Here is a 17,619-nt window from a genome sequence, read left to right as displayed (position 1 = left end):
TCAATGAGGTCATTGTACTTCCATCCTTGTGTCCTAACCCGTCGCACCCTAGGGAGACAGCGTTGCGTTCCTTGGACGTTGTCCGAGCCCTGAGAATATATTTAGCTGCCACAGCTCAGTTCCGGAGGTCAGACTCACTGGGGTAGATTCAGAAAGCAATTGCGTCTGCGTAACCATAGTTACGCAGCGCAATTGCTTAGTTGCGCCGGCGTATCAAGTGCTCCTGATTCAGAGAGCTCGATACGCCGACTGCAGCCTAAGATATGACTGGCTTAAGGCTCTTATGCCATCGTATCGTAGGCTGCATTCTTACGCTGGCCGCTAGGTGGCGTTCCCGTAGTGGTCAGCGTATAGTATGCAAATTGCATACTAACGCCGATTCACAACCCTACGCGAGCCCTGCGTATGCAGTTTACGTTGTTTCTGTTCGTCGGGTTCCACGTAAGGCTGCTCCTGCTATTAGCAGGGGCAGCCAATGCTACGTATACCCGTCGTTCCCGCGTCCCAAATTTTAAATTTAACGTCGTTTGCGTAAGTGAATCTTGAAAGGCGCTGGACGCCATTTACGTTCACTTTGAAGCAAATGACATCCTTGCGACGTCATTTGCCGCAATGCACGTCGGGAAAGTTTCCCGACGGAGCATGCGCACTACGTTCGGCGTGGGAACGCGCCAAATTTAAATGATCCACGCCCCCTACGGGATCATTTAAATTACGCGTCCTTACGCCGTGCATTTTTAAGGAGCGCCCGCGCAAATTACGTAGCTACTGCTTCATGAATGAAGTGTAGCGCAGATAATTTGCGTAGTCGCAGGGTAAAAACGGTACGCTGCGCCTCCGTAAGAAGTGCGCAGCGGTACCTGAATCTACCCCACTGTTTGTTTTGGTGGCTGGGCCCAAGAAGGGCCTAGCGGTCTCATCGGCCACCATCTCTAGGTGGATCCGACAGACAGTAATTCAGGCTTACGCCATAAGTGGTCGGGCGCCCCCTTTCCTATCCCGGGCGCATTCGACCAGGCATCAAGCGTCTGTTTCCCAGGTGTGTAAGGCGGCTACTTGGTCGTCCGCTCACACTTTCACCAAATTCTATAAGATTGATGTGAGTGCATCTTCGGATGCTTCTTTCGGCCGCAAAGTTTTGCAGGCGGCTGTTTAGAGTTGCAACTCCTCAAAGGAGGAGCTCTGTTGTTTTGGGGTGAAGTTTAATTTTTTGCTGTTCCCACCCCTCATTTTTTGACACTGCTTTGGGACGTCCCACTAAGTCAAGATTAAGGCTGTGTCCGTCCATGAACGAAAGAGAAAATTGTATTTTATGCTCACCGTAAAATCTCTTTCTCTGAGTTCATGGACAGACACAGCACCCTCCCCTCCTTTTTATGTTTGTACTACTTTTTGACGAACTGATCTGCGAGATGCAGAGAGAGGGGCTATACCCAGAGGGCATGCCCCCTGGGCAGGACTATAGGGTGTATGATAAGTTAACCTTTTATATATAAGTTTCTGCCTAGTCAACTCCTAAAGGAAGGCTAATACCCACTAAGTCAAGATTAAGGCTGTGTCCTTCCATGAATTCAGAGAAAGAGATTTTACAGTGAGCATAAAATCCTATTTTCTGTTCTGTGTTCATCTATGCCAATATTCCCTCCCAGTCTAAGTCCTTTAGAGAGCAGCCTTCATCCTTGGAAAATGTGCTCTCTTAGGCCGAGTTCACACCTATGCAAATTGGGTGTGGCTTAAAACGCATCCAATTCGCATATCATTTTTATGAAACTAGTTCACATATGTGCGATGCATTCGCACTGTGCAGTGCTGAAAAAACGTGTGCGTTTTCTAGGCATTGCGGTGCGGCTCAGGTTCAAATTCAGGCCCATTATGTTCTATGGGCATGCATCTGATTCGCAGACGTGTTCCTTTCTGAACAGAAATTTTCTCCATGCTTACGACACTCCCCCTCCTCCCTCCCCTCTCCCAGGTCACCAAATTCGCAGCTTAAATGCAGATGATCCGCTGAAAAGCTCTCTTATCTCTGCAAAGAATTCGCACTGCACAAGTGTGAATACAGCCTAAGGCTGCATTCACACCTTGGCGTACAAAATCGCGGCGTTTTGTCCCGTGAATTGCGGTGACAAATTGCGGCGTTTTGTACCGTGATTGTGAATGCAGCCTTACCCCCTCTATGGAGATGGTTCACATCTCCTATGCCGAACGCCGCCTGAAAAAAAGGTCCGGGACTTGTTTTCAGGCGGCAGGCGTTCGGCGTGGAGATGTGAACCATCTCCATAGAGGGCAATGTGAAATCATCCCTCCAGCGTCTCGGGGGCTGCTGCGGCGTCGCACTACAGGCGTATATACGCCTAGGTGTGAACGGGGGCTTAAAGTTAAATGGTTTTTTATATTTTCCGTATTGTTGCTTACAGCTAACAGTAAATGAAATCATGTTATGGTCACTGCTACCAAGATATTCTTTTATATGGACATTGTTAAAAAGCTCTGCATGGGTTGAGATTACCGGGTCCAGCAGAGCTTCATTCCTAGTCGGGGCCTCTATGAACTGGACCATAAAATTGTCTTGTAATAGGTTTATACATTTTTGCCCTTTAACTGTTCCAGGAGTGCCGTTACTAAGGTCAGTTTCCAGGTAGTTAAAATCCCCCATTATTATCACTGTCCCAGCCCTTTCCATCTGCAATGAGCTGAGTCTCCACCTCCTCATTAACACTGGGAGGTCTATAACAAACTCCAATGATAACCCTTTAAGTACGCATACCCATGTACATTTCCACCCATAATACTTCAGCCTCATCACACTCTCCATCAACTAGGTCCTCATTCACACTAGCTTTGAGATGACTTCCCCCCCCATAAAGACAGACCCCGCCACCTTTTCCGTTTTACCCTGTTGATAATAATGTGATAACATCCTCAAACGTTGGAACCTTAAACAGAAAGTGATAATGAGGGAGGAGTCAATAACCCAATGATGGTGGTCTTCAGAATAAGTCCAGTCTTCATCTTGGTTGTTCTCCCCCATCCTCAGTCTCTGACCTCTGGTGGGGCTCAGCCCCTCTGTTACTTATTACTTATGACTAAATCATGGACTAAATAAGGAAGTGCAGGACTTCTTGTGTTGGGGAGATGGCAATGAGTGATAGAGGGGGTGGAGACATTCGTCCTATAATCCCCCTTATCACTGTCACTCCTATAAAAGACAGATCTCTTGTTTTCTCATTGCCTGACTAAGGTATTTGAATAAAGAAATAAACTGGTTGGAGATTCGGAGCATCTCAGAGACAAAGATGCCTGATGTGGGCGGAGTCCTGGTTTAGGGGAACCAATCTGCTCATGTCTAGTAATAATCTTTTTATTTCTATTTTAGTAGATGGACGGGAGATGAGGAAAACCTCAGAGGATTGTCTCACTTTGTCTCCAGACTGTAAAGTAGAAGATGAGGACATCACACAGTATAGTCCAGGAGAAAACCCGACTTCCTCAAATGTCCATCCGGCACCACACAGTGTAGATGGACCATCGTATTCCTCTTATCCTAAGGAACCTCAGACTGTGAGGGACGGTGCCGGACCATCGTATTCCTCTTATCCTGAGGAGCCTCAGACTGTGCGGGACGGTGCCGGACCATCGTATTCCTCTTATCCTGAGGAGCCTCAGACTGTGCGGGACGGTGCCGGACCATCGTATTCCTCTTATCCTGAGAAACCTCAGACTGTGAGGGACGGTGCCGAACCATCGTATTCCTCTTATCCTGAGGAACCTCAGACTGTGAGGGACGGTGCCGGACCATCGTATTCCTCTTATCCTGAGGAACCTCAGACTGTGAGGGACGGTGCCGTCCTTCCAAAACATAAGAGGTTTTTCTGTATTGAGTGCGGTAAGCGTTTTTCAAAGAATGAACATCTTTCCATTCATCAGAGGTCTCACTCAGGGGAGAAGCCATTTTCTTGTCCTGAGTGTGAGAAATGTTTTTCACAGAAGTCCCATCTTGATAATCATCAGAGATTGCACACAGGTGAGAAGCCGTATTCATGTGCTGTGTGCGGAAAATGTTTTGTGCAAAAATCAACGCTTGTCAAACATCAGAGGTCTCACACGGGGGAAAAGCCGTATTCCTGTCCTGAGTGCGGGAAACTTTTTTCACAGAAATCCCATCTTTACAGACATCAGAAATTACACACAGGGGAGAAGCCACTTTCCTGCCCTGAGTGTGGGAAATTATTTTCACAGCGGTCCCATCTGTACAGACATCAGAGATCTCACACAGGGGAGAAGCCATATCCATGCCATGAGTGTGGGAAGTGTTTTGCTCGAAAATCCGAAGTTGTCGTACATCAGAGATCTCACACGGGGGAGAAGCCGTATTTTTGTCCTGCATGCGGGAAATGTTTTTCACAGAAGGCACATCTTTACAATCATCAGAAATCTCACACGGGGGAAAAGCCATATTCATGTACTACTTGTGGGAAATGTTTTTCACAGAAGGCACATCTTGACAGCCATCAGAGATCTCACACGGGCGAAAAGCCTTTTTCCTGTTCTGAGTGCGGGAAATGTTTTGCAAATAAATCAGATATTGTTACACATCAGAGGTCTCACACAGGGGAGAAGCCGTATTCTTGTTCTGAGTGTGGGAAATGTTTTTCAGGGATGCCCAATCTTTACAGACATCAAAGATCTCACACAAGGGAGAAGCCATATTCCTGTCCTGAGTGCGAGAAATGTTTTTCAAGGAAGTCCCATCTTTGCAGGCATCAGAGATCTCACACGGAGGAGAAGCTCCTTTCCTATCCTGAGTGAGGAAATTGTTCCTCACTGAAGTCCTGTCTTCCTGTACATCAGAGATCTCACACAACCCTCGAGGTGTATTAGTGCCTTGAGTGTGGGAAATGTCTTGTATATGAATGTTGCTGAACATCACGGCTCTCATGTGGGGAAGAAGCACGGGAGGGCGTGGCTTGGCGCGCGGAGTGGATGGCCGCAGAGTAGAGGAGCTCCAACATCCAGGGAGATAAAAGCAAATTTACAACCCGCTCTTCTGCTGAAAAATGCCCACACCGATAAGGAAGGGACATCACAACCGCTCACTGCGATCGATGGGCACCCCAAAAAGTAAGCTATCGTCAGCTAACTTGGTGAGATTCAGCTACAGCGGTGCTGGCAAGAGTCCCAAGATGGCGCCGACCCGGAGCCCGGAACGAGGAGACGACAGGGAGGATGACGAACTATCGCTCCCAGCCTCTGAATCCTCATCGAGAGGTAATATACCCAGCGATCACCCGCTGACTTACACTATCATGACTGACATCGCAGCTGACATAAAGAACTCCTTTGCATTAGCCATCACAGACATCAAGTCAGAACTAATGAGGCTCTCGGAGCAAATGGCGGTACATGACAGAGCAGGCAAACGGAGAGACAGGGCCCTGATCAGGCTAGATGATATAGCAACGACCCACTCATCTCACCTCATAAATATGAACAGACAATTAGAGGATTTGGACAATAGGGGAAGAAGAAACAATATTAGGGTGAGAGGGGTCCCCGAATCCATCACCCCTGATCAGATTAAACCCACCCTCACCTCCATTTTCAACAACCTCATGGACAGGCCGGAAGCCTCACCCATTGAATTCGACAGGGCTCACAGAGCTCTTAAGCCCAAAGCCCCTGATGATAACCCTCCGAGGGACATTATCTGCTGCCTCCCAAACTGCACCCTAAAGGAGGATATATTACAGAAGGCGCGGCAGAACGATCAGATCGCCTTTAATGAGGCCCCGATCCAACTTTTCCAGGACCTATCCCCTATAACACTAAAGAATAGAAGAGCCCTACGTCCGCTACTAGATGTTCTAAGGGGGAAGGGGATCACATACCGGTGGAAATTTCCATTTGCGCTGCAAACCACATTCAATGGCAGACAACACATGCTCAGAACACCGGATGAACTCCTAAAATTCTGTGAAGGCCTGCAAATCGCCCCGGTTGATTTACCTGATTGGTACATGGACTTCCGTCTACCTCCAGAAATTAATAACCATCCACCCAAACAGGGCCCATCCCCTGCTAAATCTCCCTACAGACAGGGTGCCTCCAGAAGGAACGCAGGCTGGAATGATTACAACTCCCCGGCTGCTAAGAGTCCTAAGATGTGATAGAAGGTCAGACAGCTCCTAGCTCACGATTTGGTTCTTTCTTTCTCCTGCTTTCCCCACGATGTCCTCCATTTTAGTTACACGGATCTGCCTTTAGGTTTTATTTTTATTTAATTTTTTCTAAGTCTGCTCTATGCTTACGAATGAAACTTTAGAACCCCATGGTGTCCCCAGAAGATTGTTCTGTCTTTCTCCACTTGAGGGCAGTGGCCTGCTGCAAATACGAAGTTTGCATGACAGTCTCTACCCTATACTTCCACGCAGCTTGAATGACATTCGAATGCCAGTTTGCCTAGATCAGCCCTCGTTTTAAGTATCTCACCCCAGATGCTTTATAACTTCTCCTCTCCGGTTATAATTGGAACTTACTTAACCGCATAGGATTTATATGTATATGCAGAATTTTCAGTAAACTTTTGATGAGTCCTGAACATGCGGCAAAGCTGATTATCTGTTTTCTCGCGATCGACACGTGCTTCCAGGCACAGGGCTGCATGGATTTGATCAAGCTAAAATTCTGATACGATCCTCCCTCACTGGTTAATGGCTGCTTAAAGGGGTATCAGTTTTACTCTATAACCCCTAAGTTAGAATTATATGTACCCTTATGTACCCTTATGGAATAGAGAAGTGATTACTGTACAGGACAGTTCCTATTTTATTTTTCCTTATTTTGCTCATCCTGTACTTTTTCTGTTCTGAGTTATCGCCCTTTAACAGACCCTCTACCTACTGAACCATGTCACTTCAGGAAGTCCTCAACCTCTTCTGACTGAACATGATCCTCTGCAGTCAACGATGATGGACCCCTGATAAACAATGTCTGGTATAGTACCCGGGACGCACCTAATTTACACCTGAACTATTGGGTTGTTTCCTAAGTACGGACCCTGAACTGTACGGGTTATAGACTGTCTCAGTAGGCGTTTAGACTTTAGCCCGGAGCTAGTCAGCTATATCATCTCCGTGTCCGGTGTCATCACTAATGTCCCATCCCGGATTTGGAGGGTCCACGCTTAATTGGGAGATGTTATGTTTGAACAGTCAAAGTAATGTGACCACCCTGGCAGTCCTCATAATAGATGTATAGATTTTATAGGTTTGTCATTGTTTGTCCTCTGAGGTAATAGATGGGACTGTTTAATGCATGGTATATTGGGAATAGAGATCCAGGGGTAGTGATTTTATCCCTGACTCTAGCTGCCCTTCTTTCCAAGCAGCAGACATAAGGCAATTTCCCATTTGGTCACTCATGGGGAAATGTTATTTATGTTTTATTTTCAAATGTTATTTACAAACGTTATATTTCACATAATCATTTCGGGTTGTAACTCATGTGTGCTTTAATCTCATTTTTCACAAATTCTCCCTGGAACCTAATGTTCCTTGCTATATGTACTAGTAGTCTATATTGACTTACACACATCCACCTCGACACCTCCCACTTTCCCCCCCTAGAGACACTAGAGGTGTTCACTTTGTAACACCTGATATCTCTGCGCTTTTATAAGCGACATCCAGAGTACAGTCTCGTCCTACACGCACTCCTCCCCTTTCATTTTCTTCCCCTCTACCTACTACACAGCCCCCCCCCTCCCTCCCACCCACCCCACTCCCCTCCCACCCACCCTCCCCACTTCCTTTCTGGTCACCCCTGCTGCTAACTCACTCCAACGTCCGCACCCCCCTACCCCAACATGTCATACTCCCATTTAGGCAGATCGCCCACGGTGATCTCACATAATATCAGCGGCCTCAACGTCCCCGAGAAGCGAACAAAGCTTCTAAGAGAACTTAAAAAGGTGAACCCCTTAGTAACCTTCCTACAGGAAACACATTTCAAAGGACCAAACGCCCCTAAACTCACTGACAATTTCTTCACCAAAGCATACCACGCCACAAACCCCCTAGCAAAAACTAAAGGAGTCTCTATCCTACTGAGCAAACATGCCCCCTTTGAACTAACCGGTCAACTATCCGACCCAGAAGGCCGATATATTTTCCTCAAAGGCTCATGGGCAGGGACTCCGGTCACGTTAGCAAACGTATACTTTCCAAACTCTGCTCACATCACATTCTGTACCAAAATTGTTTCAGAACTGAAATGGTTTGCAGAAGGCTGTATCATCCTAGGTGGGGATTTCAACATCCCTCTTACCCCCTCGCATGATACCTCCAATAGACACTCTCATGTTTCGTATAGGTCCCTGAAGAGGATTAAGACTCTACTACAATCACTTAAACTAGTAGACACCTGGAGACTCTTACACCCCACAGACAGGGATTTTTCCTTCTTTTCCCCTCCCCACAAGAAATATTCTAGGCTAGACCTGATCTTTATCTCCCAAAGGAATTTAACTGCATTGTCAAAGGCGGACATAGGCATCATTGCACTCTCAGACCATGCCCCAGTAGCTGTGACATTGTCCCTGGGACCTAAACAGAAATCTCCGTTCAACTGGAGACTCAATGCATCTTTGCTGACTGACCCGACTGTCCATGACAGCATCCGAGAATCCATTCAAACATACTTTAGTCTAAACAAGGACTCTGACACCAACCCGCTCAATAACTGGGAGGCACACAAAAGTGTTATAAGAGGAGAGTTAATCAAATAGGGTGCGAGACGGAAAAGGGAGAGAGCAGAGGAGATTACTCGACTCTCAAATACCATTGCCACACTTGAGACACTACACAAGAAATCACTCTCAGAAGGGGTAATGGCTGACCTGACCAGACATAGAAAATCCCTTACACAACTACTGACCTTCCAAACCCAAAAATCCCTATTCTTCAAAAGAAATATATTTTATGAAAAAGGAGACAAAGGAGGGAAACAACTCGCTAGGGCCCTTAGAGATGCTACCTTAGCAAACCAAATTTACTCAATTCGAAATAGTTCAGGCACCCTGGAACACTCCTCTGAGAAAATAGCCTCAATTTTCCATGACTTCTACGCAGGCTTATATGACCTCCCTCCACAACACAAACCACATCATATACATTCCTCCAAGGAAGAAATGATTCTTAAATTCTTGACTGATAGCAAACTCCCATCACTTCCTTCGGAGGAGGTCTCCATCCTAAACGAGCCCATCACCGCTACTGAACTCCAAATGACAATTAAAGAACTGAAATCAGGGAAAAGCCCAGGCCCCGACGGTTACACGTCTCAATACTACAAAACATTCTCCCTTATCCTCACTGACCCAATGCTTAAGGCCCTTAACCACCTAGCACAACAACCACATGACTCCAACTCCTTACTCTCAGCCCACATTGCCGTAGTCCCGAAGCCGGATAAGGATCACACAGATACCGCAAATTACAGGCCCATCTCCCTCCTAAATTTGGATATAAAAATCCTGGCAAAAATTCTGGCAAATATGATTAAACCTCTTCTATCAAAAATCATTGGCCCTGAGCAGGTAGGCTTTATGCCTGGTAGGGAGGCCAGGGACAATATAACCAAGTCATTGAACCTAGTCCATCATGCTAACATCTCAAAAATCGAGGGCCTTCTCCTGTCCACAGACGCGGAGAAGGCCTTCGATAGGATATCGTGGGATTACCTTTTTGCAGTGTGTTCCCACATCGGTCTTGGGGGGAACATCGCGGGTTGGATTAAGGCCCTCTATCAAAACCCGACTGCACGAATTAAAGTTAATACCACCTTATCTGACCCTATTAGTATCCGCAATGGCACCCGACAGGGCTGCCCCCTGTCTCCTTTACTTATTATTTTGTCATTAGAACCACTCATTAGGACCATAAACTTATCCCCAGACATCAGGGGCTTTACGGTTAAAGATAGGGAATTTAAACTAGCGGCCTATGCCGATGACCTTTTATTTTTCATCACCCAACCACACATTTCCATGCCAAATTTATCTAAAATATTTAAAATATTCGGTTTTATTTCAAACTTCAAGATCAACCCGACCAAATCTGAAGCGCTCAACCTTACCCTTCCACCTGATAAACTCAAATTACTTAAGGAGAATTTTAAATTCAAATGGGAAAAAGAATCTCTGAAGTACCTAGGAATCAGACTCACCCCTGACTTGAGCTCCCTATTTCAAACTAACTTTGTTCCCTTGTTGAACTCGATCTCCGGTGACCTGAGGAGATGGAGCTCCGGATTTTTCTCCTGGTTCGGAAGGGCCGCCATCTTAAAGATGGTAGTTCTCCCGAGATTACTATATCTTTTCAACGCCCTCCCAGTCTATATACCGAATTCCTTCTTCTCTAAACTCCAATCGGCCCAAAGGGGATTCCTCTGGTCACATAAAAAATCCAGAATCTCAATGAAAATTCTCAAACTCCCCAAAAACAGAGGTGGCCTGGGCCTACCAGATTACAAAAAATATCACTATGCCTCCCATATTACGAGGATAATAGATTGGCACTGTAATGGCCCTAATAAGGATTGGGTACAACTAGAATTATCCTACTCCTCACGTTCCCTTCTTTACTATCCTTGGACCCTTCATTCCAAATCTTCTAAAAACTCCACCAACCCTCTCATAGCTAACACGTTAAAAATATGGCACAAACTAGCTGGACCTTATAATCTAGCCACAATTCCAGGCCCTCTGACACCGATCACTGGAAACCCGGATTTCCCCCCGGGGCAGAATCAAAAATCTCTACCACTCCCTAAGCCCTCCAAAAAATTCCTGGTCACCCATTGTATGTCTGGCAGCGTGGTCAAAACCCTAACATCTCTTGAAACTGAATTTGGTGACACAACCCTAAATCCTTGGTTCTACCTACAACTTAAGGACTTCCTAGTAAACAGTAAATACAAAACATCTTTCTTTCAAAACCTGACACCCATGGAAGACATCTGCCGTAAGAGGTCTCCAGTACTCAAAACTACCTCCTTGGCATACAAATGGCTAGTTGCTCATGACTCTGCAGAAGCTAACAAACACAAGGAGAGATGGGAAGGTGATTTAGGCCGGCAATTTAGCGAACGCCAATGGGAAAGAGCTTGCATATTTGCGCATAAATGTTCATTAAGTACCAAACACCAGGAAACTTCATATAAAGTACTTACGCAATGGTATGTTACTCCTGTGAAAGCTCACAAATGGTCACCGACGATCTCTGACACCTGCTGGCGTTGTAAATCAGACATGGGCACATTTCTGCATATCTGGTGGGAATGCCCCCAAATTCGTACTTTCGGGAAGAGGTTTCAACCTGGATCAAGCACATAACTGAAACTACAATCACTTTAGATGCTGCAGCCTGCCTGCTACATATCAATTCCTTCTCTATACGAAGGTATAAAAAGTCATTAACGAGGCACCTGCTTACAGCAGCAAAATCATTGATTCCCCTGTTCTGGAAAACAGACAGGATCCCAGGGGTCAGAGACTGGTTGGACAAGGTGAGCTATATTTACAAAATGGAGGACCTAGTTGCAATGAAAAATGAACGTAGTTCCGCCTTCATTGAAAATTGGTCGCCTTGGGTTGCGTTCACTCTCTCAAAAGAATATGAGTTCCTTTGTTCTCATTGATTTCCCATTCCGTTGGTCTATCGCTCATTAACCATATATTTTAACTTTTACGACTTGTATCCCTTATAAGGGTGGCTACTTTCTCATGATATTGTCTAATGACTCTCTTCTCATGCTTTCAGTTTACACCCTCCAGACAAATTGCCGTCCCTTCTTCCTTCCTGATCAGACTCCCACTTCCCGCCCCTCCCTCTCCCCCCCCCTTAACCTCCTCCCCCCTCCCTCCTCCACTCCCCATTCTTTTCTTTTTTTTTCTTTCTTTCTTTCTTTTCTTCTTTTTTTTTCTTTCCTATTTGCCTTATCAACTATGATTGTCTAACTTTCCATGTTGGATAAATGTTCATTTACCTATCAATCCCAAATGTATACAACTGTTTTGCTATATAAGTATGTTGTTATATCCTATTTTCTGTACAATCATACTTTTGCTTCAATAAACTTTGATTGTGAAAAAAAAAAAAAAAGAAGCACACCCTGATATACACCTCAGATATACTCCATGGCTGATCTTCATCATGTAAGAAACAGTTCATAAGGAGATCAGAGATCACCAAAGACATGGATGAAGTGTTGTACCGTGTTGGCCATTGATAGCAGAATAAAAATAAAAATGGATTCATTACCTTTCATTGGCTGAGTACATTTTTTGGTGTAAACTTTCACAAACACTTAAAGGTCAAATTTTTTTTTAGTTAGTTGAATGAGTGTGACACACGTTTGCAATGGGTTTGATACCGTCACCTTCAGAAAAGGGACACTAGTGCAACTTAAATGTAAAGCACACTTAAGTGGCAGCCCTCTGGTGGCGGCCAAACCCCCATCTTCAACCCTGGATTGCTTGTAGCTCCCTAGTTTTTTCATTTTCTTGTTCACGCATTTTGCTTTCATCAACGGGTCATTACCTTTCATTTGCTAAGAAAGTTTTGTGGTATAAGCTTTCACAAACACTTAAAGGTCTATTAAAAATAAATAATAATAATAATAGTTGAATAATTGTTACCAGCATCTGCCCAGCCCTGACAAATATTGGTGGTATTTTTTTAATTCATCAATTTCCAATAAGTGTCAGCTCCATCTGATAGCCATAATGTGGTATTTTGCTATTGTTCTAAATGAGGTACCGTATTTATCGGCGTATACCGCGCACTTTTTTGCCCTGAAAATCAGGGCAAAATCGTGGGTGCGCGGTATACGCCGATACCCGCTTTCCCGCGCCAAGTTTTGAATACTGTGCCGACATATATAACGAGCGCAGTACACTCGGGTATAGTCAGACAGTCTCGGCTCCTTCCGCGCTCACGTCCTGGACGTACAGGACGTGAGCGCGAGTGTTGCCGAGCCTGCCCGACAATACACGAGTGTACTGCGCTTTGTATATGTCGGCGCAGTATTCAAACGCGGCGCGGAAAACAAGCGGGGAGGACGCCGCAGAAGGACGCCGGACCCAACGAAGAGGACACCCGAAGCCCGCAGACGGACCCCGGACCCGACAAAAAGGACACCCGAAGCCGCAGAAGGACGCCGGACCCGACGAAGAGGACACCCGAAGCCGCAGACGGACGCCGGACCCGACGAGGCCGCCGATGGACGCCGCGCAAGACACCAAAACTGTAAGTACAAAAAAAACTTTTTTTCCACAGGATTCGGGGCCACTTTAGGGGTGTGCGGTATACGCGGGAGCGCGTTATACCGTGATAAATACAGTAGTTCAGGAAAAATACTGCATTATGGTCACCAGATGGAGCTGGCCATCTTAGGAAATGACGGTGTTAACCAAAAAACAGACAGAATTTGTTAAATGCTTGTCACATTTATCCAACATTTATTTTATGAATAGACCCCCTAGTTTGGTTCGTCTGTCATGGTTTCGTACAAATAACTGACATCATACTTATGGGTACAGTGGATATTAAAGAACATAAGTCAGTTAAACCAACAAATACTGTAGCTGCTGACTTTTATAATAAGGACACTTACCTGTCCAGGGCGCCCGCGATGTCCTCAACCAAAGCCGACCGTCCCTCGGCTCCTGGTGGAGTATCTGGCATCTTAAGTAAGGGAATCAGGAAGTGAAGCCTTGCGTCTTCACAGCCTGGTTCCCTACTGCGCATGCGTGAGTCGCTCTGCACATTCTGACTGGTCCCTGCTGTGTTCTGGAACCTGTGTGTCTCTAGAGAAGACAGCGGGGGGGCGGAGGAGGGGCCGGACATGGCGTAGATTGCCGTGGATACTGCGGCGATCTTCCGCCGGAAGTGGGAGCAAATACCTGTATTAGACAGATATCTACTCCCCCCCTAAAAGGGGGGGGGGGGGTCCGGATAAGCGCAAGTTCAATTTCTGGGTGGAACTCCACTTTAAACCAACCATTGATTGAAAATTTTAAATACCACATTTGATCTTTAGGTGGCAAAAAGAAATATAGGTTTTAGTGGCATCTAGTGGCCAAATGCGGCATTTTTCATTTTAAATCAATGGAAAAGATTCAACCAACCCAGCATTTGGCCTAATAACATTTGTTTTTATCCCCATTCACACAAAAGTAATGCACATGCACTTTCACCGGCAAATTGCTTTGCAATTTTCTTAATAATGAATAGACCCCTACATGTCGAGATGTTTGTTTAACCCCTTCCCTTCGACTATACACATATAGCTGGATTCACGTAGGGCGGCGTATGTTTCAGCCGGCGTAGCATATCGTATTTACGCTACGCCGCTGTAAGTCAGAGAGGCAAGTGCACTATTCACAAAGCACTTGCCTCCTAAGTTACGGCGGCGTAGCGTAAATGGGCCGGCGTAAGCGCGCCTAATTCAAATTGTGAAGAGGTGGGCGTGTTTTATGTAAATAAACCATGACCCCACGTAAATGACGTTTTGAAGGAACGGCGCATGCGCCGTCCGTGGACGTATCCCAGTGCGCATGCTCCAAATTACGCCGCAAGGACTTATTGGTTTCGACGTGAACGTAAATTACGTCCAGCCCCATTCACGGACGACTTACGCAAACGGCGTAAAAATTGGACGCGGGACCGACGTCCATACTTATCATTGGCTAGTCCAGCTTTTTGTTCGACTAACTTTACGCCTGAAAACGCCTTACGTAAACGGCGTATCTTTACTGCGACGGGCAAGCGTACGTTCGTGAATAGGCGTATCTCGCTGATTTACCCATTCTAGGCGTAAATCGGCGTTCACGCCCCTAGCGGCCGGCCTAAGTAGAAAGCTAAGATACGACGGCGCAGGCCGTCATATCTTAGCTAGACTTAAGTGTATCTCATTTTGAGAATACACTTAAAGATACGGCGGCTTAGATTCAGAGTTACGACAGCGTATCTACTGATACGCCGGCTTAACTCTTTCTGAATCTGGCCCATAGTGGGCTCTTTTTCTATGGGGCCACATATATGCGTATCTCCCTTTGTGCTGGGAGTGCGCTGCACAGCACAGAGACCAGGGTCTTACCGAGAGCTCCGGGTAAATGAGCAAGGAGAGAAAGGCGCTCAGGTGTGGAAGTCTTCAAGGTGATTACTTCTCCCAGAACCACGGGTGCAGTCAATGCATATTGCAAAACAAAAGAACAGATTCTTCTGGACAGCCGCACACTGAGTAAAAAATTGCCTTTATTGTAAAACCAAAAAATCCAAAACAGCACTATTATTTATTTATTATTTATTTTATTGTGTACAATTGTAAAGCGTGGGGTCTAATATGTCACCCAAGACTTGTATATAACCCACTACACAATGGTTATGTACTAATATAAGTTTCCCAACTTAACGAGAGGGAAAATAGTGTCTCAATCAGAAAAAATGACTGGTGCTGCAATAGTACAAAATAGCTGGAATACACAGCTATACAAACATGTCAAAAATAGGTAAAAAAAATGCGCAACAAAAATGAACAAGCCAAGGGCCAGATTCACAAAGGAGATACGACGGAATATGTCAGATACTCCGTCGTATCTCTCAGAGTATCTATGCGACTGATTCATAGATAGCCCTAAGAGCCGACAGGTGTAATTGTTTTACACTGTCGGATCTTAGGATGCAGTACCGCGGCCGCCGCTGGGAGGAGTTTGCGTCGTAAACCAGCGTCGGGTATGCAAATTAGGAGTTACGGCGATCCACAACGGTTTTTCGCGTTCACTACGTCGCTGCTAGTCTAGTTTCCCGTCGCAAATTTAGTCGTCGTTTTGGGTGCCCTAACTTTACACAGCACACGTATGTGCTGTATAAAGTATGGCCGTCGTTCCCGCGTCGAAATTTAAAAATTCACGTCGTTTGCGTAAGACGTCCGGGAATACAGAAGTACGCTACGCACGTCGCCGTTCGAAAAAATGACGTCACTTCGCGCAAAGCAAGGCAGGAATTTCGAAACGGAGCATGCGCAGTAGGTCCGGCGTGGGAGCGCGCCTAATTTAAATGGCACACGCCCATTTAAATTACACAGGCTTACGCCGGAGGCCGCCAGCGTAGGTTTTCATTGCAAGTGCTTTGTGAATCAGGCACTTGCGATGAAAACTTGCGGCGGTGTAACATATCTACGATACGTTACGCCGCCGCACTTCTACGTGAATCTGGCCCCAAGTGTCCTGTAGTAAAGTGTAAAAAATATATGCAATTACATAAATGTAAATAACATTTAGTGAATCCCACGGATAAGGTGCAGGTGGTATTAACAAAAAATAGTGTCCACTGCAGCTGATGTTGGTTAGGTATAATCACAAGGAAAAACTTCATCCAACAATATCATCCAAGAGATTTTCAGCCGTTGATAAACATTCAGACAGAGATGCCGCTTACCAGATCCGATGGACCTCTATTACGGAGGTCTTATGGGCTCATTAAACCAGGGGTCACTCACAGGGATCCTCGTTGGCTAGGCACCGGTATAGTAGCGTATCCGTCTTCCTTCAGGCTTCCCGGAGCTGTGATAGATCCTATTACAGATGGTCTCAGCTGAACCCGATCTTTCCAGCAACAATGCCTCACTTTGTGCTGCCCCCCAACTGTCAATAATGCCGGGAGAAGATTTTCCTCTTCGATTGGCCGGTTGCCCGCACAACAAATGGGTCAAAGGGGCTGCGATAGTAGCAAAGTTTGGAATGAATTTGCGGTAGTAACCCACAAGCCCCAAGAAAGAGCGAAGCTCTGTTACCGTTTTTGGGATTGTCCATGTCTGTACAGCCTGAATTTTGTCGGGATTAGGGGACACCCCTTTTGCCTCAACCACATGCCCCAAATACTGGATTTTTGTTTTCATGAGATTACATTTTTCCGGTTTGAGCCGAAGGCCATACTGAGCTAGCCGCTGGAGGACTTGATCCAGATGTAGCAAATTGTCCTTGAATCTTCTGGAAAAGATGATGATGTCATCTTAAGTAAATCAGGACAGATTCAAAGTTCAAGTCTCCCAAGCAATGTTCCATTAGCCTTTGGAACGTACTGGGGGCATTAGTCAGGCCAAAGGGCATCCGATTAAACTCAAATAGTCCCAGGGGGGTGATAAAGGCAGTTTTTTCACGATCTTCCTCTTTTACCGGGACCTGCCAATATCCGCTGGTGAAATCTAGTGTGGAGATGTACTGAGCCTGTCCTCCCAAGGCCATTCTTCGACCCGGGGCAGGGGGTAGGCATCCCGATGGGTACAGGCATTCAATCTGCGATAGTCCACACAAAAACATAAGTTGCCATCTTTTTTCCGCACAAGAACTATGGGCGCAGCCCAGGGACTACAACTCTCTCGAATAACCCCCCCCCCCCACCCCCAGCAGCATTCCTGGTAATAGGTCTTTGACCTCTTGAGAAAAAGCCGGGGGTATATTACGTTACCTTTCCCGAATAGGAGATGTATCTCCAGTGTGGATAGAATGATCCAAAGCATTAGTACAGCTGTAGTCTTCAGGGCCTTGAGAGAATGCCA

General features: G+C 45.9%; 1 protein-coding gene across 1 annotated transcript; it reads left to right on the top strand.

Annotated features, from left to right (window-relative positions):
- Nucleotides 1–3,786: 3,786 nt before the first annotated feature.
- Nucleotides 3,787–4,889, top strand: LOC120935867 (gastrula zinc finger protein XlCGF17.1-like; the record flags this gene model as incomplete). Its single annotated transcript, XM_040347906.1, has 1 exon — nt 3,787–4,889. A coding segment is annotated over one exon (1,023 nt), but the record flags the coding sequence as incomplete, so codon positions are not given.
- Nucleotides 4,890–17,619: the final 12,730 nt, after the last annotated feature.

This window comes from Rana temporaria, chromosome 4, assembly GCF_905171775.1.
Source record: "Rana temporaria chromosome 4, aRanTem1.1, whole genome shotgun sequence".
NCBI lineage: Eukaryota > Metazoa > Chordata > Amphibia > Anura > Ranidae > Rana > Rana temporaria.
The sequence above is the reverse complement of the archived record's forward strand: the minus strand, read 5'-3'. Positions and strand labels throughout refer to the sequence as shown.